The sequence below is a fragment of the Lissotriton helveticus genome, chromosome 9 (assembly GCF_964261635.1).
Source record: "Lissotriton helveticus chromosome 9, aLisHel1.1, whole genome shotgun sequence".
In the NCBI taxonomy this organism is placed as follows: domain Eukaryota; kingdom Metazoa; phylum Chordata; class Amphibia; order Caudata; family Salamandridae; genus Lissotriton; species Lissotriton helveticus.
Genome location: NC_136070.1, coordinates 960045029 through 960069392, shown reverse-complemented (window position 1 = coordinate 960069392; position 24364 = coordinate 960045029). Strand labels below are relative to the sequence as shown.

General features: G+C 45.2%; 1 protein-coding gene across 4 annotated transcripts in view; it reads left to right on the top strand.

Moving 5' to 3' along the window:
- The window catches only part of LOC144782087 (RNA-binding protein 6-like), a 1028143-nt gene that overhangs the window by 187441 nt on the left and 816338 nt on the right, over positions 1-24364 (top strand). For all 4 annotated transcript variants that reach the window (XM_078661245.1, XM_078661243.1, XM_078661244.1 and 1 more), the window contains one exon: positions 1731-1823. In XM_078661245.1, coding sequence (XP_078517371.1) covers positions 1731-1823 — 93 coding nt within the window. The remainder of the gene's footprint in view (positions 1-1730; positions 1824-24364) is intronic.

Here is a 24364-nt window from a genome sequence, read left to right as displayed (position 1 = left end):
GCAATTAGTTGACATTTCGATCACTCACTTAAAGTACCCTTTTAACAACCCTACTTTATTGATCCACATAACCAGTGCAGATCAGAGTAGCAGTTATTAATTGATTTTATTCTTGAACTTTTTTTTGAATAGTTTTAAATGCTTTCGAGTTCAATTACTTTTGAAATTTGTTTTGAGACCTCATGCAATTTAGCTATTTGTCAAATATGTGCCGAAAATAAGCTTGCTGTCCATGCTTGATAGTTATTTTCTACAACTAAAATAGCCTGTTTTCTTTCTAGATGGAGGTAAAGATTAAGTTGTAAAAGTAATCTAGTTTAAAAGTGCCCTCATTGAGGATATGAGTGTATTGTAAAGTAATTGACCAGTTAACTTTTTACGTTTAGAGCTTTTTACGCGATAGGGTGAATTTCCTTCTTGTCCTCCTCATTACCTGCTAGAACACTTAAGCCATCAGTTTATTTTCAAGATTGCACTAAGTACTTCGCCAGTCAGTGTCTTAGATGCTAAGATGTTCACAAGCCACTTCATAATTTTTGTAAAGCGTTACTTATTGCTGGTTAACTGAATAATCCTTTTATGTTCTGTTACCTGCTCTCTAATCTGTTTCTGTATTCAAACTTTATCTTTGGTCATGTGTTTCTTATGAGCCTTTTTTAACCTGTTTTTTTCATTTGCAATGTAAAAAAAACTAAAACAAAAAAACCCTTGTATACCCTTTTTCGATCAATAGCATGATCATTTACATCGACAGATAACACAACCAATATAAAAGTTCCATTATTTATCTGCTTTTTCTCTGAAACATGAGACGGCTGCATTATTCTAGGTAGCTTCACTTCGCTGGATGATGCTAAGCCTCCTCTTAAGTTTGCCTTACTATGAGCTGGACTCGGAAAAATAAGTATAGATGTATAGAGAGGACTGCAGGGCCATTAGTTCTAGAATTTAGATGGATGTGTTCTATTTAGGAATTGTAGTGTCGTCACTGCTCAAACCTCTTCAATCCTAGCTAGTTTCTTACATTTGACTGTGAAGGGAAACCTAAGATTGCGAATGCTTTTCTGAAAAATTGTTAGTGGGTTGAAGTCAGAAGATTATTATTATTCCTTCGAGACACTATGTCCTTATATTGATGTTTTTTATTATTTGAATTCCTGAACATCACCAGCTGACCCTAGTCCCTGTTGCCTGTGATACGGATCTGTGTCCACACTGTTTTACTTGCCTTCCATATAACGCTCTGAAGTTAGTCAAGGTTTGTCTCCCCTTCACCTTGGTGTCTCTCATATTGTTTTTCAGTGCCATAACTTAGCTTTAAAGGTAAATTAGAGAAACCTGGATTTCTACATGTGAGTTGTCAATTAGCTTGTTTTGGTATCTGAAAGAAGGTTTTTAGGACATTCACCTCAAATGTATAGGGAACGCTGTGTTACAAAATTAAATGGACTAAGAATAAATATGTGAAGAGTGCAAGGAACTGCTTTGTCTAGGCTTATATAATAGTTATCACCATCGATACTATGCCTGAAATATTCTGTAGGTATTGCTAGGCAAGAAAACCTGAGCAGGCTAAGATTCTCTTTTACCAGTCCACACTTTGCCACTGCTTCGTAGTTGCGCTGGAACATTTGCATATTGCATGCTCGCCTGTTTGTTTTTCTGCTGATTCATTTTAGTGTCTTAAATACTGTTTATTGACTTTAAAATTCTGGTACCCCATTTCTCAGGACCAAGATTATAGACCTGCCTCCTCTGGGGAAGAGTGCGCCAGCAGGTTTATTCAGATCCAAGGATTGCCAGAAACAGCTGACCAGGAAGAGGTAAGGTATTTTTCTGTGACCTCTCTCTGCTACCAATTATACCAATCATCTGTATTACACTTCTTTCACTTTACCTTTGAAAAATGAAACCAGCAACATGTTCATGTCCCAAGCCATCTAGTTTGGGTTCTACTTTTTTGTGTATCTGCAGAATGGGGTCTTTTTTGTTGGCATTGCCTAGTCAGTGATTGCGCTATCTTTCAAGACCTATATCTAGGATATGGGCTTGAAAAACTCCCATCTTTCTCATTATTTCCTGTTGCTGTCTTTTAGAAATGCTGTCTTTTAAGTGGGGAATACACTTAGTAGTCCCGTCTTTTGGAATTTTGTCCTCCAATGAGGACTGCCCCTCTTACATGTGTTGTTACTTTTCAGGTTATTTATACTTGGAAATAACTGTCTTTTTTTTTTTTTGGCCTGTCTCGTTGCTCATAAACTGTTCTGTGTACTTGTGCAATGAAACTTTGGCCGCTTCGTTTGCTTGCCTTCCATCCTTTTATCTCCCCGTGCCTTCCCCGTTCCACAGCACTGCTTTGGTTGCTTCATGCCCCTTAATCTCCCAGTGCTTCCCCCCTTCCAAAATACTGCTGTTAGGCCCCATCCACTCCTCTGCTGTTTTGCTCGTTTTTTGGTTACTTTACGGATAACTTGTAGTGCCTGTTATTTTACATTAAACCCTTTTTTTATATTGCGCATCTAGCCATGGCTCTAGAGGAAATTAATCAGTCGGCCCATTGTCGCCGGATTTTGAGCTGACAACAGACCCGAATTCCGATCCCCAGCTCACCAGCTCTCACTGCTGCACCATATCCTTTGCCTAGCCATATTGCAGTACCATTTGTGGCCAAAAGAGGTGGCACGGGACACCTAGTGACAGCCTGTGGTACTGCACCCTCACAACACTGCTTGTTTTAACATGGAGTAGGTACTGCCATTAACGTGAATAATAATGTATTTCCTTCCAATGCAAGACGGTTCTGGGAGGAAATGAGCAAATTTAACAAACCTGCATCATGATTTTCATGTTAATGGCACTTTTTATATTTGAATCATTCAGTGGCATGCTGCCAGGTAAGTTTCTTATTTGATAGAGCTGATGTAGGCACAGGCACCAAAAGACAAGGTTTTGCTCTATTGTATTAAATAAAAGGAAATGAAACCGGGGCAGCAGTAAATCTATATAAATTAAACATTTACTTCACCTAAGTGCACCACAACTGGTCAAAAAAGACTCCTCGTACTCTGTGGAATTTTTACATTTTGTGCAATAAAAGGAGTGGTTTGAAAAAGAACTTCAAGGTAATATGTTAATATTAATTCACGTATTCCCTATCTGAAAAAACTAGTTTTGCAGCGTGAATCTTTCTGGATTCACTATGCTGCGCATTATTGCGCGGTCTAGTGGTTGGGTCTGGAATCGTAGTATTTTTTCTTTTTTTTTTTCTCGTGGCCCAGGTTGGCGTCAACGTCCCACCATTTGGTGTCCTCCCGTGACGTCGATGTGCTTCCTCCGGAAGCTTCCACCTTTGGGCGCCATCTTCAGATTCTTTTTTCTGCCATCGTCACCGAGAAGGTCTAGAGTTTTTAGAAAGAAGAAGAGAGAATCAAGGAAAAAAAACACTGAAAAATTGGAGTTTTCAACATCGCAATCAAGTACACAGAAGTACGCCGAAGGAGAGGAAGAAGAGAAACTTTGACGTCCAATGGAGAATGCACCTACAGGGGGCCCCCTTGAGTGCAGGAATGGACAAAACACCTTTCAAATTCTGCCGTAATTGCCACCACAAGTACGCGCAGAAGGACCATCACCCGGTGTGCAACCTCTGCCTGCCTATCGACCACGAAAGCAAGGATTGCAATGCCTGCTCGGCATTCACCCCGAAGACCCTCGGAGTATGAGAAACAAAGAGGAGAGCGAACTACAACATGCAGGGCCAATGACAACCTCCGTTGCTCCAGGACTTGGGCCTCTCTAGTGGAGAAGAGGACAATATCGCCGAGGGACCAGAGGACTACACAGTCGTAGAGACCGATTTGAAGTCGACAAAGGAGGTAAGAGAGACGTCGACCCCTAAAACCCCGACAGACTCTCGAAAAACCGAGCCAAATTCCTCGAAAGGAGCACTGGCGTCGAAGCAATCGACAGCCACAGCTGCGTCCACGGACAAACAGCCCAGCAGATCCTTCGAAAAGGACTCCCAGCCGGCGAACGCTCAAGAGAAACCTAGGTCGTCAAACCACGCCCCCGAAAAGGCACGCTCTGCACCGAAGGAAAAAGATCCAAAGGCGACTTCGACGTCAACATGGACATTGAAGAGAAACGCCGAAACCCTCGACGCCGACCAGGCGGCCGAAATGAAGAGGAAGAAGAGAATGCTCGAGGTCAAAATGGACAGTATCCTCCAGAGAAAGAAGGATTTTGACGAACGGATGAGCAGATACACCATCCCGTCGAAGTCCTCGACGGTTATCAATGTAGAAGTCTAGGAGGAGTTTGACGCCGAAGATCCGCCGAAAACTCAAGAACCTGCAGAACAGCAGGACGAGGAGGGCCTATATTACTACGAGGGAGAAGGCGAGGCAGAGCAACAAACTAACCTAGGGTTGACATCATCGGTGGCGCAGGACCTGGATTGGCAGGATCTCAACGCCGAAAGCCCGGAAGAGGCCGTAGAATCATACCCCTCGAGGCCTTCGCCGCCAGACGACATTGGCATCTATAATATGGTCATTAAAAATGCTGCAGCACCATATGGGGTAAAATTAGATAAAGAAAACCGCAAAGCCTGCTTCTTCTTAGAGAGCCTTCTCCCCATTCAAACCAAAAGCCAATTCCTGCGTGTGCTTCCAAGTATCCTGGACCAGGGCAGGGAAGCCTTCAAGGAGCCATCAAGCTGCAGGTCTGTCGCCCCTAGAACTGAGAAAAAATATAAACATTCCTCTAAGGACCCAGCATACACCTGGGGTTCCGTACCAGCTGATTCTATCATTACAGCAAAAGCCAGAAAGAGGGCCAACATTCCCACAAACTCTGGGCCACCCCCAAACAAAGAGAGCAAGAGGATAGACCTCACAGGGAGGAAAATAGAGAGGAATGCAGCAATTCACTGGCACATTGCAAACTCCAATACACTTTTAATTAGGCATACGTATCAACATTGGTAGGAGGTCGGACAACTGCTTAAACATCTCCTGGAACAATATCAGCAGAGGGCAACGCACCTAGTGGAGGAAGGCAAGAACATGGCCAACTCCTGCCTGAAATCAGCCCTGGACGCGGCAGACACATCCAGCAGGCTAATGATGATTGGGGCAACAGAGAGGAGACATGCCTGGCTGAGGATTTCAGGTTTCGAGCCGGAAGTCCAGAATAATATTCTAAACACACCCTTCAATGGGGAATCGCTTTTCCGTGCGCCAGTAGATGAGAAACTGACGCAGCTCAAGAAAGAGAATGAAACTGCAAGGTCCATGGGAGCGCTGCAGTTCAGAGGTATGAGAAGGGGCACCCCCCTCAAGGAGACCGAACGGCAGAGGAGGAAACCAGCCGGCAACGTCTCACCAGACCTTCCAGCAGATCTACCAGGGCAACAACCAAGCGCAGCAAGGGCAGCAACAGCAAACCTGGCAGTACCAACCCAGGGGCCAGTCCTTTCGGGGACGACCGAATGGACTGGGACAAACCACCTCCAAGTGACTTCGCTACACCGATCGTGCCCACCCACACAACACCTGTACGGGGCCAGCACACCAAAAGACTTAAAAAGCAATTAGACGCACACAAAAGAGAGATGAGCGACCATACAATACCGGTAGGAGGCAGACTAAAATACTACTTCCAGGAATGAAAGAAAATAACAGACAAATGGATACTGAACATCACACAGTTTGGGTACTGTATAGAACTAGAAAGGAAGCCACCATACAGGAGGCCAAAGAGCAAAACTCGACCAGCAAAAAAACTCAAGCTCCTCCTGCGGGAAGCACCAGAACTCCTAGACAAGAAGGCAATAGAATGCCGTTCAAAGAAAGAAACAAAGGAGTGTACTCCAATTACTTCCTCGTACCAAACGTGGACGAAACGTTAAGACCCATACTGGATCTACGGTTCCTAAACCAATACATAAAGACTCAAAAATTCAAAATGATATCCCTACAGGAGGTTATTCCTCAAATAAGGAGCGGGGATTTCATGTCCACTATAGATCTCAAGGACGCCTACCTACACATTCCCATGAACAAACGACACAAACATCTACTGAGATTTGCCATTGACTAAGCACACTTCCAGTTCACAGCCCTGGCGTTCGGACTAAAGTCCGCTCCAAGGGTCTTCACAAAGTGCCTCGCAGCTGTAGCTGCTCACCTACGGAGGGAGGGGATCCATGTGTACCCCTATCTCGACGACTGTCTGATAAGGTAAGTTTCTACAAACAATGCCAACTACATGCACAGCAGGTCACATGAACACTGACGGAACTGGGATTTTCTATACACTGGGGGAAATCCTCAATGGAACCAGAACAGGTGAAGATCTTTCTCGGCGCACAGATCAACACCATTCAGAGCAGGGTGTTCCCCAGCGAGAAGAGAACACTTGCCCTTCTGAAGGAGACACATTATCCCGGAAGGGGCAAGCTCTGACAGTGAGGACAGCAAGCAAGCTCATGGGGATGATGGCGTCCTGCATACACCTAGTCCCCAATGTACGACTACACAAGACCATTCCAGGAATGGTTACAACAGCAATGGTCACAAGCAACAGGGAGTTTAGAAGATCTAGTGGTTGTAACACACGTAGTACAAGAGGAGATCACATGGTGGGACAAAGAGAATATTATGAAGGGGGAAACCATTTACACCACCAACTCCAAGTGACCATCACCACAGACGCATTCCAGATGGGATGGGGAGCGCACATGGGCCAGCTCAAGGTGAGGGGCCTGTGGACACCAACAGATGGGATCAGACACATCAACTACCTGCAACTAAAGACTGTGTTCCTTGCTCTAAAAGCTTTCCAGAAACAACTGTACAGGCAGAGAGTGTTGATACAAACCGAAAACACCACAACAATGTTCTACATCAATAAACAGGGAGGAACACAATCGGTGGCGCTATCAAACCTAGCGCATGAAATATGGAAATGGGCCATCCCACTGCAAATAGACCTCCTGGCGATACACAGGAAACGCCAAAGCTATTCAAGAGGTGGGGAACCCCACAAATAGACTTGTTTGCAACACACCAGAATGCAAAATGACAATACTTCGCATCCAGACAGCCAGGAGAGCAGTCCCTGGGAAATGGCTTATGGATAAACTGGTCAAAGACATTTGCCTACGCTTTTCCCCCTGATACCATTGATACACTGGGTGCTCAGCAAATGCAGAAGCAGCAACATGACACTGATACTGGTGGCACCACAATGGGCCAATCAGTCCTAGTTCTCACAAATAGTAGAGATGGCGCAGGGTCCACCACACAAGTTCGCAAGAAGAAAAGACTTGCTCTCCATGCAGAACGGGGAGGTGCTGCACCCAGAACCAGAGAGCCTCTGCCTAGCAGCCTGGCTCATGAAGACTTAGTTTGCACACCTAAAACTCCCAGAGAGCACACTGCGGGTGCTGCGAGAGGCAAGGAGACCTACCACAAGAAAGTGTTATATAGCAAAATGGAGAAGTTTCACACAATGGTGTATCAGGGAAAAGCACCACAAGAAAATCACCAGGGAATCAAAAGTGCTAAAATACCTAACGCACTTGCTAAAAACAAACAGATGCAGCAGGACCCGCCGATCTGCAATCGCCCAACAACCGCAGGTCTGGAATGTGAACGAGCCCTGCTGTTAGTGACGGTGAGGGCTGCCCCTGTCTCGAGGGGATCGCACCGCGCTCGAGTCCGCACACTCCGGTCCCCACATGTGCTGACGCGGGCTGAAAGACTCAGACTCATACAGAGGGATCGCGACCACCGGGCTCATATGCGGACTGAACCCGGTCTGGAAACTAGACCGGGCGATGCCCGGGGGATGCTGCCGTTTGACCCCCCCAACCCACACCCCCTGGTCCGATGTGGGACAGCGCCGAGAGCGCACAGTCAAGTTAAATGATATTTGAGGGAAGACATCAACGAACCAGGGCATCTCAAGCACAGCGCCCTGAACTATTAAGAGAATGATCCCTGGGCAGTCCGCAATCTAATGGAATCTGGTAAGCGTTGCTGAGGTAACAGCATCGTGGACACCGTGAGTTCACTTACATCTCGCTTATTTAACATATGGAGTTTTCTGAACTCTTGTCTTTTTACCCTACTGCAATGGCACATTAAAAAGGGTGATGGCTGTTTGAGGCAAAGAGGAGCAAAATGGCTGGTCACTCTAACAACGAGGGTGAGAGGCACACCCCCCACCATGTGTCAACCTTGTCTCAGACCGATACCATCCCAGGTGGCTCAAACACCAACCACAGCAACTGAAGTAGGACTAAAAACAAAAAAGTTGATGGGGAAAATGTGCATAGAAAGAAATACAAGACTACAACCATGCGCCCTTAGTCAATGGAAAAAGAAATAGGACAATATTGCTGTTCAGGAGGCTCTGTACAAATGAGGGGCCATATTGGAAAAGCTTCACCACATGGATATAACATGCACCCTACGTCCACCGATCTTACTTCCCAACTACCACAGGTCAGAATGTCTACGTTACTCTTTTAACCCACATTTCACCAACAGACCTTATCATCAATTACTTATCTCTCTGCCCACTACTACTATACCTTGCTATCTTTCGTCCTGCTGGTCCTTTTTACCTACTTTACTTTCATCCTGTTGGTCTGTTAACTTTCATTTTACCATCAGACCTTATATTCCACCACTTTATAATCCACTATTTTACCTTTATATCCACTACTACTATACCTCTCTATCTTTCGTCCTGCTGGTTCCTCATCGTAACTCACACTTGACGCAAACAGCACACTTTTTCGTATTCTTGAACCCTCCCCTCCCCCACACCCAGACTACTACAGTTGACAGCCTCCCTCATACCAACCCACCTCCTTATACCTGACCCCACACATCCCTCCCATACCCACCTCCCTAAGCCCGTCCCTACACCGTGTAACACGGACTGCTAACAGAAACCCACATACAACACTTCACCAACTATTGTGTGCTTATTATGGAGCTCACAGGGACACACCTACACCATCACTGCCCCCCCAACCTCTCTAAAAACGCAGCCAAACGCTTCAATCACAATCTTATAAAACATCACCCTGAAGCACCCATAGCTGATCCCTATTTCTCAATACACAACGGACACACAACCAATTATATCATTTTTCATACGAAACGAAGAGCGCAATGGTAAAATGCATTCCTAACCCTATTTACTCTCCGCCACCAGGAAAATCACCCATGGCCTAGTTATTTATATCGCCCCCTCCCAATTTTTCCAAGCGACTGCAACCATCACCATCTACAATAATGGAACCATCCTCATGCGTTGGCCTAACGGCTAAGGCGCTCGACCTCAGACCTGAGGATCTGGGTTCGAGTCTCGGTAACGACGCCAAACATCCTGTGATTGTGGGCAAATCACTTAATCTCCCCGTGCCTAACAAAAAAATGAATGTGTGTCCTCATGTAACGTAACTGGTGCTATGTAAAGCGCTCTGATACCCGATTCAGTTCGGGTCAAGTTCGCGCTATATAAAACTCTGCCAAAAAAAAAAATAAGCCTCTTAGACAACATATTCCCAATTATCAAAGAGCAAGTGTCTAAACCCCAAACGGCCACTCGGGCTACCCCCTCCGCTAATACTCAACATACCCCATGTCCTATCCCTACCGACAACGTCACTCCATTCAGACCTTTACCTGCATATGACCCATCTGATACTCCCCAGACTTTCCCCTACACTAACACACGTCTATCCACCTCACCGAACCCTCCCGACAACCCCGGTCCTCCAATACACAGGCCAATATTCGTAACGGAGACACAGTCCACCACTCCGACGCCTGAAACCCACACTACTCGCCTACCCAACACTACCGAAGCTAATACGCACTCCCCAGTAAACACCGAACACCCCTTAACCACACCAACAGATGCCCCTTTGGATAACCCCCTCCCACCCATCACTAACATTCACGCCACGGCAACCTTGCCAAACACCGTCACTCACCGTCACTCATAGTAAGCACTCCCCTCACGCTAGACCACCTCCCCTACTTCAGTTGCTAGAACATATTAAGACACCCCACAGCCACAGCTATACCCACACCCTCATCCCAGCTATCCACCCCCACAGCCCACCTAACACACACATGCACACCGGCAGCACCCCTACCTTCTCCACACACAGCTGCCCCAAACCACACACCAGGCCAGTCCTCAGCGCCTGCATCTACACCTATAACACAGACCCATTCCCCACTCGTAGCCACCCCCACAGTCCACCCAACACTCACACTCTCACCTGCAGCACCCCTCCTATCCCCACTCACACATACAACACACTACACACCAGGCCAGACTTCACTGCATGCATCTACATCCACACCCATAACACAGCCACATGATCTCATTAAATCAAATCAAAGAAGAACTTCAAGCACTCCACGATCGTTTCTGGAGACAATCATGGGGATTTAGAGCAACAAGACACCTCAAAGCTAGCTGGCCCAAGAGCCAACTAACAACGAACGCAAATCTCTATGGTCCCAACTGGTCCACAGTCCCCTCCTACAATAACTCATCCCGGCCAATTAGAAGCACCAATCCGCTCTCAGCGATTTACTCTCCCTGGTGAGCTCATATGACCCCGCTCCCATGAAGCCACCCACTCCTGCATCATCGTTGATTCCTACTATCCCCCCCAACCCTCATAGGACTACTAAACCAGACACTAGAGGCATCACAAACACCAACATTAGGAGAATCCCTATCACTCAGGAACCCTCCTCAACCATCAGCACGCCCAAACTCAAATGTATACTCCTAAATTGCAGATCGCCGCCAGACATGCAGTGGACATAGCTGAACTCATCCTCACACATGAACCAGACCTGATAATGCGAACTGAAACCTGGCTAAAGGAATCCTCCACACTAATCATTGACATTTTAGTACCACACAATTACAACATCATCAGACTAGACCGAGACAGAGCCGATAAGTCGGGGGAGGTATCTCTGTACATCATCTATCACCCACCAGGCGAGAACCTCACCTTCACCGAACACTTCATGGATATGGTATCGTCAAACACAGGGCGACCAAATACCCAAATATTCCACGGAGACTTCAATCTCCATTGGGATGATCTTAACGATACAGCAGTGAACAGTCTCAAGAATTTCCTAGTTGACCAATTCTGCAACGTCCCAACTTACGACAAAGGTTCGATCCTGGACTTAATAATCTCTAAAACAGACTCCATTCAGCTAGAGTCGATCTAACCCTGCGGTTGGTCAGACCATCACATCCTCACCTTCACCATTAAGGAAACAGTGAAACTGAACTCTGCTCAATCCACAAGACCAAAAGTGTGGAAAAGAGTCCTGAAAAAACTCAACCCCAACACCTTGCCTTCCTCCTGTTACAACCTACTGTTGCCCCCGCAGGATCCTCCAAAGTACATGATCTCACCAACCACTATCTCTCGCTCATGACATCGATAATACATGAGGTAGCACCTCTTCAACTAAAAACACTCTCTAAAAAAGATTCTAAACCATGGTACAATGGCATACTCAACGAGGACAGGCGTTCGCTCATAACGTCGGAATGTGCTTGGAGATCAATACCATCCGCCAACCACCTCAAGATCCTCAGGACAAAGAGAAACGCTTATTACCGAAAGATCAAGCGCACCAAAGCAGACTTTTTCAGCCAACAGCTTGACCAGCCAAGAAATCGTCCCAAAAAACTCTTTGAACTGATCAAAACCCGTTCTAAGGAGGCACCTCAACGTCCACAAGAAATAGAATGCCCGCAGCCAAACTGTGAAGAATTCTCCACCTTCTTCACCTTGAAGACCGATGCCATCAAGAACGACTGTTTAAATGATTTAACCTTATACGCAAGACCGCATACACAAACCCCTCCAGCACTCCTAACCGCGCCATGCCAACTCACATCAAAGCCCAACCTAAAAAAAATGCAGACTGGTCATCATTTACCTCCTACTCCGAAGATGCCATAGGCAAAATACTCAGTGCACTGAACCCCCCCAACCACTTCTCTAACCCGCTTCCGGCAAACGCAGTCAGAGACCTTACTCCACTGCTTCTACCTCTCTGGTCCAAGATCATAAACAGTTCACTTCAACAAGGTTGCATCCCAGATACCCTCAAAGTAGGCCAGGTATAACCCATTCTAAAGAAGCCCACGGCAGACCCCACTGACCTAAACAACTATCGCCCTATCTCCAATATCCCTACCTTAGCAAGCTTCTGGAAAAATGTGTGCATCTACAGCTGACGAAGCATATTGATCACTTTGAGCTCCTTAAGAAACACCAATCAGGTTTCCTTGCAGGCCATAGCACGGAATCAGCCATGATGCACATAATTGACGATGCGCTGCAAATACTTGATCAAAATGGATCCTGTTTACCATCCTACTAGACCTCTCCTCGGCCTTTGATACGGTCAAGCATGAGAATCTGTTAGACGTCCTGAAACACAGAATGGGTATATCTGGGGCAGTGCTAAGTTGGTTTACTTCATTTCTCCAAAACTGGACACAACAATTGAAAGTCAATAACACCCTGTCCAAGCCCGTCCCAGTCTCTTTGGGAGTCCCGCAAGGGTCCGCACTATCCCCAACATTGTTTAATCTCTACTTGGAACCTCTCACCGAAATTTTACAAACCTCTAACATGCAATATCACATGTATGCAGACGACACCCAACTATATCCTCAAGATCCACACCATAGATTACGTCAAACTACTTAATACAGCGCTTAGGAATAACCAGACTTGGCTGGCAGAAAATCATCTCAAACTGAATGCCCTAAAGACTGAATTCCTTCTAATGGCTCCACCGGCCCAAATCCCGAAAATGCAAAAATAGATCAAACATATTACGGCGTTCAACGGTCTACCTACCATCGTGGACTCCGCGAAGTCACTAGGAATAACTTTAGACCGTAACCTCAACATGCAAAAACATATCAGCAGTGCTACAAAGGGAGCAAACTTCCAGGTAAACACACTGAGGAAACTGAAACCCTTCCTACCACACAATGACTTCAAGTAAGCAGTACAGGGTCTAGTTATACCCAGAGTGGAATACGGATGTCTCTCTCTCTGCGGCCTACCCAAAGCATCAACTGCACCACTAAGAGCTTCAATCAACGCAGCAGCAAGACTCATAACTGGGTCTAAATGTAGCTCCCACATCTCCCCGAACCTACAATCCCTGAACTGGTTACCCCTGGAGGCGAGAATTCAGCTGAAAATTGCGTGCATGACGCACAGAGCCATGCATCACAAGACACCCAGCTACTTAGCACAGAAACTGACGATCTCTGGTGGGATCAGATCCTCAAGAAATGCACAAAGATTACTATGGAAACCACAAAAATTCAATAAGAAAAAAACTTAAAACAGATCCTTCTCTGGGATAGCGCCCAGAATTTGGAATGCCTTACCCCCAGAAACCAGACTTAACCCGTCCACTACCTCTTTTAAAAAGGAAGTAAAATCCATCCTCATTGCCAAATTCACATGAGTATGGTCTATTGAAAACCTGTGATGGGGTTTGACCACCATAGGTGGTGTCAAAGTTCCACATAAGCCAAACAATACAGATACCAAGTTTCTTCCAGAAGCCATCCACAAGTGCAGAGAGGGCATTGCACACACTGGACGCTAGAAATAATGCATTACATTGAAAGAACTAAAGATCATAGGAAAACAAAGCAATTCTTTGGGTCCTTCGCAAGCAGTTTCCTGGGAAGACTAGTAACAAAATGCACCATCAGACGATGGATTGCACAGACTATCCAATTCTGCCACAAACAGGCAGGGCAAGAACTACAAGGAGGGGCACAAGCCCACTCTACCAGGGAAAAGGGAGCAACAATAGCCTTCCTGGCAAACACACCCATCCAGGATATTTGCCTGGCGGCAACATGGGCCTCAGTTCACTAAGTACTACTGCGTGGATATACAAATGAACAAGGAAGCACAAGTAGGACAAAAAGTGCTTCAACATATATTCAACAACCAACGCTTATCTTCCACCCAGTCGCCACAAACCTACAAATCCGCTACAAAGTCTATGCACAGCATAGTGAATCCGGAAAGATTCACGCTGCAAAACGAATTGTTTCTTACCCGTCGGTTTAGTTTTGCAGCTTGAAGACTTTCTGGATTCACTAGCGAACCCACCCACCTCTGCCAGAAAGATGAGACAGGAGGAAGGAAAAAAAAGGATGAATAACACATTTCCTTACAAAGATGGGAAGATAAAATAAGATGGCATAAAGACAAGGAAAAAAGAATTCGAAGATGGCGCCCAAAGGTGGGAGCTTCCGGAGGAAGCATGCCGACGTCACGGGAGGACACCAAATGGTGGGATGTCGATGTCCACCTGGGCCATGTAAAAAAAAAAAAAGAGAAAAAATACTCCTATTTCGGACCCAACCACTAGACCACGGAATAATGCACAGCATAGTGAATCCAGAAAGTCTTCAAGCTGCAAAACTACACCGACAGGTAAGAAACTATTCGTTTTTCTCTCAGTAACGAACGTTTCTTGCCAAACATTTTTTAACAAAGCAAAAATGTGCCTTTGTATTTTTTATACTATATTACTGGCTGTACATTGCAAAAATAATGTAGTGTAAGCAAACTCCAGTGCATAATTTAAAATTACTTCTCGAAGAACCAAATATTATACGGGTTTGTCTACATCTAAAAGTTAACTGAATTGCAGAAATCAAACACAACACACATTTTAAATCCCTACTGATAGAAAAAAACACTGGCATTTAGTAGCAGTTGCCTAATGCAACTAGAGTCAAACTGGTAATGTAACAAGTGCGTTTCACTAACGGACAAAAGGAATGCCCTGAAACACCTGTACATCTAACATCAAGTTTCTTCAGCCGCTTCCATAGCAGCCTTAACCAAAATGTCTATTTTGTGCCCCCTCTGTACCTTTAAAGCATGTGCATCCTCAATGCAGTACACAGGGCAGATGGTGTTCACAAACAAGCCTGAGTGCTGGTTTTCAGTGCTAGGGCTTTGGACCCACGCTATCGCCGGCAGCTGGGATTAGATGGAGACTGACAGCTGCTGGGTTAGGGCAAGGCCACAGGTCTGAGTCAGAGTTTTTTTTCCCTGGTGTACTTTTGAACTAGAGAAACTGACGGTCAATCCCATCTACTCCCAGAAAGATGTTTGATTATGTCTCACATTATGTCTTTGAATTACATTGATATTAATGCTTCCTAAACTTCAGCTGGCAAAGGTGTAACTTTTTAATGTTGTACACCACATTGATTTAATAAACAGTTCGGTTTAGATCATTCACACACTTTATTTTAACCATTTAATTAACGGAAGCAAGCCATGTTATCATGTCAAAACTCACATGCTAATGCTTGCACCCATTAAAAGATGGCTATTTTATTAATGTGTTAATTAACTCAGTACCTGTGCGGCCTGCTGTGGATGTAGTTATTTTTTTATCTCTTATTTTAATTCTAGCCCTCTTTCTATTTATAATTGCATTAAGGATGCAGTACCTTATGTGGCTAACAGAGGTCCCTTTACAACTCCACAGGGACCCCTAGTAACAGCCTGTGGTACTGTACCCTTTCATTGCTTTTGTGGATCTTCTTTTATCCTCCAGTATTTAATCTTTTATGTTACTGTGGGACTCCCAGCATGACTATGGGGAAGATTCAAGCATGTAAATCAATAAAAGATGTCAATACTGGAGAACCACAGTGTTCAGTTAAGTAACTTGTTTTTCATTTTATTTATGCTACTGGTGGGATATTTTTTGACAAATAACAAAATCTAACAAACCTCATTGGCAACGCCAATAGGTCAAACGTTCACTGATGAGAGACCTATTGCATAGTAAGTGTTTGTTATTGTTTCCTCTTCCGGGAGTTCTATTTTTTCCGGTTTTACAAATTTAAATTTGAACCAGAAAATGTCTGATTGATTTTTATTTCATCTCATGATGTATTCAGTATACACACTGTATATATAAAATACAGTGACCGGTCTACATGATGTCTTTGGGGAAACTTGCCCTTAGCGAGCCACCTGTCTGTTCTGCACAAAGAATCATTGTGTGTCACTGAAAAATGGCTCCTAGCAGGTACTGGTACTAAAGGAGAAAGCCGGATTCAGTATACCATTCATCATCTGAGTCGACACCCGTATTCTACCACCCATTCAGGAGGGCAATCTGTGGTCACGCAATTCTGTCTCTCTTGGCGGGTAAGTGCAAAGTCAAAAGACCTGTATTTTAATAATTTTTCACAAAAGATCGTTTCACCCCAGACAAGGTTATGAAAATACCACCTGCACCTGTCTCCTTCGTACAGTGAGCAGGCTGAGTATTATTTGGTCTAGCCTGCTCTAGCTACCAAACTCATTTCCTTTCTTTTTTTGTTTTGCAATTTTGTCTATAACTCTTACTTTGGGCGACTCTCTCTACTTTATTCAAGAGCCGACTGTTAATCCTTGACATACACAGGTGCAAAGACCTGGTTATGATCCATTTAGCAGCCAAGCTAAACATATTGCATATATTGGTTCCCTTTCCGAATAAGATAATCGCCAAAAAGGACTCTCCCATTTTTCATGTGTTAGCGTAGAATGTCACACCAGGTTTCCTATTCCAAGCTATGACCTGACAAACTTCAAATGCTGCAATGAACTATGTCCTTTCTGAACCGTTTCTTGATAAAGGACCAGATCAAAATGAAACTAGTGCACCTGACTCTGGTCTATTCACCTCGTATTGTAGAACCTACGTTTGACTGTGAAGCAGACACAGATTTTATCTGACTTAATGGGCCAACCCACCTTTCAATAGACCTGGCCATGCCAATAGAATCGATTATTGCCTGGTGGCTATTGAACTTCGGCTTACCGTCCATGACGTGTTGGTAGTCAATAGAACAGACAGAGACCATAATGCCCTTACTCTTACCATTAAAATTCAGGGCAATCAAGAGCTTGGAGCCAAGAGCAGGCCTGATTTTGGTGCCCTATCTTTCTCAAGCAAACAGAGGGCAATTAGATGGAACTGGGTGGAGGCCAACCCAAGGGCCATGGAAGCTGCTAAAGGCAAGGTTTTTTTGGTGGTGGAAGATCTGGCCCTAAAATCCACAGACTTTCTCTCGAGGGAATTGGGTATTCGCCATGAACTTCTGTACACCGAGATTAGAGATCTGCTGGACCAACAGTGTTCCGATCACAATTCAGCAAAAAAAAAAAAAAATGCATCAACCGGACAGTGATCCACATGCAATGTGGTATTATCAGGAATGTAGGAAAACTGAGGGGGACCTGGTATGGGCTGTTAAATCCAATACGGGCACTGAAGTAGTTCCCTGTAGAGCTAGATGTAGACAAGCTATTAAGCTAGCCGAGAGAAATTGGGAAAGACTCCCTATGGTCCACACTGCACAAGGCATTAGCAGATAGGGATGCTGAGACCTTTTGGAAAAAGGTGGCCCAATGGCTTAATGGCAATAGGATTACACTGGAGTTCACTGTAACGCCCTACGAAGGGTGTCTCACTTTGAACGTCTCTATGGAGTTGACAGATGTTCTTACAGCAATGGGGGGAGGGGGGCGCATCAGGAGCAGCTGATGCTTTAGTCTTCTCTCTGGAAGAAACTTTAGTTGCAATTCACCTGTGTCTCCCTGCTAGAGCTCCTGGCCCGGATAAAATCCCCTGGTTCAAGGGGGATGATTTGAAGGTGCCGGGAGAAGGTCACCTATCTCGTTGCCTTCACCTTCCAGTGATTGACCCTACTCATATCTAGTTATGCAGCATGAATCTTTTTGTGGATTCATATGCTGTGCATTATACTGTCATCTACAGTTTAGGTCCGGAAAACTCGTCATAGTCCTCTTTCTCTGTTTTTTTTGGTTGTCTTCTGTGATCTTGTCCACCAGATGTGTACCTCTATATTAGTTGTGAACCCTGAAGCCGCTGTGCGTGGTCACAATCTAAGATTCTTTTATCCGCTCTTGAGTCTGGATGCATCAGCTGAATCTACAAAGAGCCAGAAATTCAAAAAACCAGACAGCGATTGGAAAATAGACTGCGAAAGTCACCAGAGGTTCAACCAAAGAAACACAAGGGGGGGACAGCTCTGAAAACACTTTTAGGTAACATCCACAAAACAAGGGGAGGGCGAACAAAAGTAGTCAAATCACACAAAAGATTCAACAACCGAAGGAAAGTCGAAACAGAAGAAGCTCCAAGGGTCCAGACACAGGGACACCAGTAGAGGACTCCCTCCGAGAAACGCTCGACATTGAAGGACGAGCAAGAGGGCACAGGAATTGGCAGATGTTGGCGCACCGGTTCTGAAGAAGGTGCTGCCAAACAGAGGACGGTTGTAGTTGAGAGGAAAAAAAGACCCTTCAAAGCCGAAATGGCATTGATTCTACTAAAAAAACAAAGGGATTTTAATGGATCCGTTTGAGAATTTCAGATCCCATGAAACTCATCAGGGGAGTTGGGCTTGGAGGAGGCCGAGCCATTCGAACTCAAAACCCCACCACACCAGAGGTACAGGAACGAGAGCATGAGATGTTTTTCGAGAACCAGGAAATATTTCAGGATCCTGAAATTATTGACCAGTGGCGGAACTTGCAGACTCACCGGAGGATGGAGTCTACTCCTGCTCTTCGAGGTGATCCTATCAACATCACATCACCATGTATAATTTGGTGGTGGAATTGAAAGCGGACATGTATGGAATCCAGCTGGAAGAACAAAAGGCACACATTTGCTTCCTTCTTAAAAACCTCCTACCCTCGCAAAGCAAATCTCCTGAAGCTGCAAAGCATTCTAAATCAGGGAAGTCACTAGCGATGAGAAGCAGTACAAACACTCTTCCAAGGCCCCTCTGTACATCCAGGAAAATTCAATGTCAGACTCTGCTATTGTGGCCACGGAAAGAAAGACGGCTACTGTTCCCATATCCAGCCCTGGAGTAAGAGCAAGAGAGTGGAAATGGTGGTCTGTAAAACAGAGAGGTGCAGCAACACAGTAGAGGACCACGAACACCGTCCTAAATCTCTTGGAAAAGGTGGGAGAGTTAATGAAGCACCTACTGGAGTATTTCCAGAGATGGGCTGCCACATTTGTGAAAGCGAGAAAGGCCATTGCCAGCAATTCCGCTCTTGACCTGGCGGATCCTGGTAGTAGGCAGATGGTCACAGGTGCAACCCTATGGAGACACGCCTGACTAAGAGTGTCCAGTTTCAAGAGTGAGCTGCAGACAAGCATCAACAACACACCTTTCACTGGAGAACACTGTTCAGTTCAACAGTGGTTGACATTTTGCAACAGCTTAAAAAGTGTAATGGCACGGCAAAAGCCATGGGGATTCTGCAGTTTCAGGTTACTGAGAGGGGCAACCCCATGAGGAGACAGCTGTACGTTTCCAGAGCTCACCAGCACCCTACCAACAAGCAGGGCAACATCAGAGCACAAGACAGTTGTGGCAGCGCCAATCAACTCGGCGCCATTCCTTTTAGTGTAGGGCAGGAGGAAGAGGCCAACACTCCAGAGCAACAAGCTCATCAAACAAGTGACTCCACATACCAGCCTCCCCACCACAAAACACCAGTGGAAGTAGAATAGGAGCCTTCCTACAAGAGTGGAAGAGGTTAATGTCTGACCCACTTGGGCCTTCGGGGCACAATTTCTCTTCAACATTCACTCCAATGGATGTCCAACTGGAAATGGAACCGTGGCCCTTACGATTCTGCCTTTCTTGTCATGCCCAGTTTCCACGCACCGACCCTCACCAGGAGTGTACATTGCTTATCTCCCGAACGTCAAGAGGCAACCTGTGAGGCTTGCAGGTCTTTTCGATCTAAAAAGACTGGGCGATCAGGAGGCTAGAAAAGTGCAAATGTCGATCTGCTGGACCTCTTCGGTTTGGAGGATCCAAAATTTGCAGTAGAAGCACACCAATCTAATGCAGATGAAGGCAGCACCTCTCCAGACGAAAGCCCTGGGTCTGATTTGGAGTCGCATAACATGGTGATGGTGATCAATTTTCAATAGAACCGTAAGATGAAAGGAAATCATATGATGCAGATCTAAATAAAATAAAAAAAAATTACTCCATAAAACCTTCCCTCCTGACACCGCCACTACTTATGACCTTATAAGCAGGGCTGCGACTTTCTACAAAGTGCCACTTGATACTCTGAGTCGCTAGAAGACGACTTCTTGTTTGAGACACCCTCGTCCGCTCCGCGCTTAACCCAGTACTTTTCAGTGCTTAAGGGCATGCTCAGACATACTCAGGACATTTCTAATGACTCCATTATATCCAGGGTTATTACCCCCAGGGTTGATAAAGTACACACCTTTTCCAGTCAAACCCTACTTACATCAAAGGCCAGCTTATACCTGACTTCCCAGTGCTGGCCACAGAAGGTAAACAGGCAAACTCTCAAACATCTGGTGAGGTGCCCCCACCAGATAAAGAGAGCAAAAGGGTAAACGCTGTGGGTAAGAGTAGAAGCCAAATCAGCCAACCATTGGAGGATAGTAAACTCCCTTGGTCACTAATCACACTACAATAGGGCCCAGTGGGATGAGATGGAAGACATTCTCCAGCATCTCCCAGAGGAGTATTAAAAAAAGAGTATACCAGATTGCCTCAGAGGGCAAACCAATATCGAAGACAACTGTATGTTGTGTACTTGAGGCAGATGATCTAGCAGGTAGAGACATCTGTTCAAGCCTGCTTTACAGGAGGTATGCCTGGTTAAAGGTATCCTGTTTCAAACCTGAAGTTCAGCAGATCTTGTTAGTCCTCCTGTTCCAACGGCGAACATATTTTTGGGCTCTGTAAGGAAGCTGGCTTTTTTTGTAGTGAACCAGTGTAGGGGTACACCATGCAAAAAATCCAGATGACCCGTATTGGTTTACATGGGCTTGCTGTAATATCTTAAGTGCTATATATGTGGCAGTGTGGTCGAGCAGCTTAGGCTTATCAGAGGGGAGTGTACACCATTTGTTATACCCACAGAGTCAATAAATGAGAGACACGCTTGAAAGAAATGGGAGACCAATTGAGGAAAATTACACCGATTTTTATATAATTTTAGGCAACCAGATTGAAATCTGGTAAGTACTTTCAGGGATATGAAATTTACAGTAAAGCAGAAAAATGCTTAAATAGAAGTTTTTGAGGCATGAGCCTTGAACGTGGTAATTTTATCCTATGGGAGAAACATATACTGCATACATATACTTGCAAGTGCTGCTTATAAGGGTGCCTTTTGGGGCTTAAGGTGCTTAGTGGCCAAACTCCAACTCTGACTTTTGAGGGTCTCTGGGGCAAGGGGACACAGCCAGTTTACTTAAACTCAGGCTGTTGGACTTGGGTGCAGAGGTGTTTTGTCTGGTAGATCACTTGTTATGGAGGCTCTCAATTTACTTGGGTGGCCTGGAGAGGGAAAGAAAACAGAAAAGCCGGGTCACTCTCGGTGTAGTCCTCATTGATCCTGGAGTCCCTCGTCAGCAGGTCGGCTTTGGTATTGGTGCTGTGAGGCACCTGGAGGGTTTAATGTCTCGAAACCCACTGGAGAGACTGGGCTGACCTCTCACAACCATGGTGACCTCCTCCTTGCTAGATGCTCCCTCAGTGGACGGTGGCCAGCAAAACAGAGTACCAGATAAGTGTGGTTGGTGCCTGCAGATGCTGGGGAGTGGCTCCTCCACCTTGAAGGAGATGCTGCATGGTTGTTGAGGTGCTGGACAGTTCATGAAAGCCTTCATCAGGACCTCAATCAGTGTGTTGCTACTGCAAGAAAGTGAAAATATAATAACATACTAAAATCAATTAACCATTTCACCTGAGATCCTCGGTGTATGGTTCCTTCTCCTATGTGGCAACATTTTCAGCCACTGTAGAGAGATCATGTTGGTTACATGTCAAAGAAAGGAAGAACAATGGAACAAAAAGACATTATCTCAGTTCAGTTGTCATAGGCGGTCATTTGCGTCAAATCTAACCTCAGGCGTACAGTGAGTGACTGTTACTCTTTACCCATTTATCAGGAGTTCATAGCTCTGCCTCACCTGGCTGCGGCTCAGGGGAAAGAAGCACCGCTCTATATAAAAACACAAAGAAGGCATAGACATGACCCATGTCACATAACCAACTCTTCATGGTAAGACTGTGCAAGTCTCAAACAAGTATACCATTCTTGTCAAAGCAGACCCTAATAGAAGTGTTATTTCCACCAAAAAGAACACCGCACAGTGTAGATATCGTACCGTCTTGGGATAGTGTCTTTTCTTGTATTTACCATCTGTGTCTCGCTACATGCAATTATTTGGCTAGCCACATATTCTGTAAACAGGCTGCACAACTATCTCTGTCCAAATCATAAATTAATTCTATTACATCAGGATGATAGTAAAGACCATTCAGCAAGGTACTAACACAATCAGAAGACAATATCTCTGTGATTTGTATGTCATTGAGCCTGCCAGTGTTAACCGAATTGTCAAGCAATGTTTCTCTAAGTCCGGCACACATTGTACATCGCAACATTCGAAAAGAAGATGGGACCAACGGACACAGGTAACAGCGGGATCACATGTACTGACTTTGTTATAAGACGACTACCATACAGCGTACACCCACTGTCGAGGCTGTTGTACTCAAACATGCCCATCCATGTTAAGAGCCTATAATGCGCATACGCTTGACACTCCACATTAAACGTACTGCCCGCTCAGAGTCATATCGCGTACAACCACGGCCAGCTTACCTCTCCGTCGGTACTCCTGATAGTCAGCTAAGCCGCCTCGGGGAGGTAGCTGGCCGTATGGAGTCTCCTGCTTTATGCGTCGTATGATCGCATCCAAGGAGAACACTATCACGTGACCGGGGCCAGCCCTCTTGACAGGGGCTCATGGGAATTGGAGTTCTGTTATGATGCACTCAAACACAAAAGTCGCCTGCTCTAAGTATCATAGGATCGTGTGCAAGGAGAACAGGATCACGTGAGCAGGGGCTCATGGGAATTGGAGTTCTGTTGTGATGCGTTTAAACAAACAAATTAGTTGCAGACGGTGCACCTAACTTGCTTATAGACGGTGCACCTAACTTCTTGATAACGCTGGGATTGCGAGACCATTGTAAGTGATATGTTGTAGAATAACAATCTTAAAGTGGGTGTCGTAACAAACGACACTGAGTCCTTGGTGGCACTCCTATGGGAGACAGTGTCTCTAGATCATAAGCCAATGATAATTTGTTGTAAACACAAAAACTAAATTCTTTCAAAGTTCAACAAACTTTTATTCAATTGTTGCCTTAGGAGTGCCACCAAGGACTCAATGTCGTTTGTTACGACACCCACTTTAATTTTGTCAAATATTTTGGTCCCTGAAGGCCAGGAGGGACCCACCCTGTGGCACCCAGAAGCGGATTACTTTCCAGTACTTTTGACATAAAGATCACACTTATCTTTATACAAAGGTGTGCCGCACACCACCCTGATCTATTTCATGTAGAATAACAATCCCCATACTCAAAGATCTGGGCCAAGATGGTGGCCCTGTATAGCTGGTAGGTCCCACAGCTGGACAGTTCTCCAAGGGTTTAGGGAGGGTGTTGGTCTTCTGGATGAGTCAGCCTTCGTGATTGTTGCGGTGCAAGCAGCCAGGCAGGGTTTGGTGCCAGTTTCGGTACAGGACCTTGTTCTCACGTCTTCGGCTCTTCTTTGTTCTCCCTCTGTTCTCAGGTAGACAAATCTGAATCCCTGGGGTCAAGGGGACGCCTAAATACAGAATTTAGGGGAGTGTAGGTAGTAGTCAATGAGCTACTTACCCCTGGGGTAACTACACCCCCTATATGACAATATTTCTCTACACTAATTCACCGCTAATCCTTCTTGAGTTCCGGAAAAGTGCTTCAATACCTCATTAGGGATAGCAAGTATAGTATAATGCAAACCCTTCCCTCTTTCATCCCTCCACTATCTTTCTCATCCAAATAACAGACTAACATATCCACCGCTCAAATTAATTTCATATTTCACTATACTAATTCACCACTTATCCTTTTGGGTTCCGGAGTAGCATGCTACTCGCCGAAAAAGCATCTCAACGCCTCGTCAGGTGTAGTAAGCACTATATAATTGCAATTACAATCCCATACAATACTTCCTGTGGAGAGTGACCATAAACCCGGAATTTCTAGCTTAACCACATTGAAAATGGTGAAACCCTTTCTGGGCTATCCACTTCAGGTGGCCCACCTTGAGGGTGTT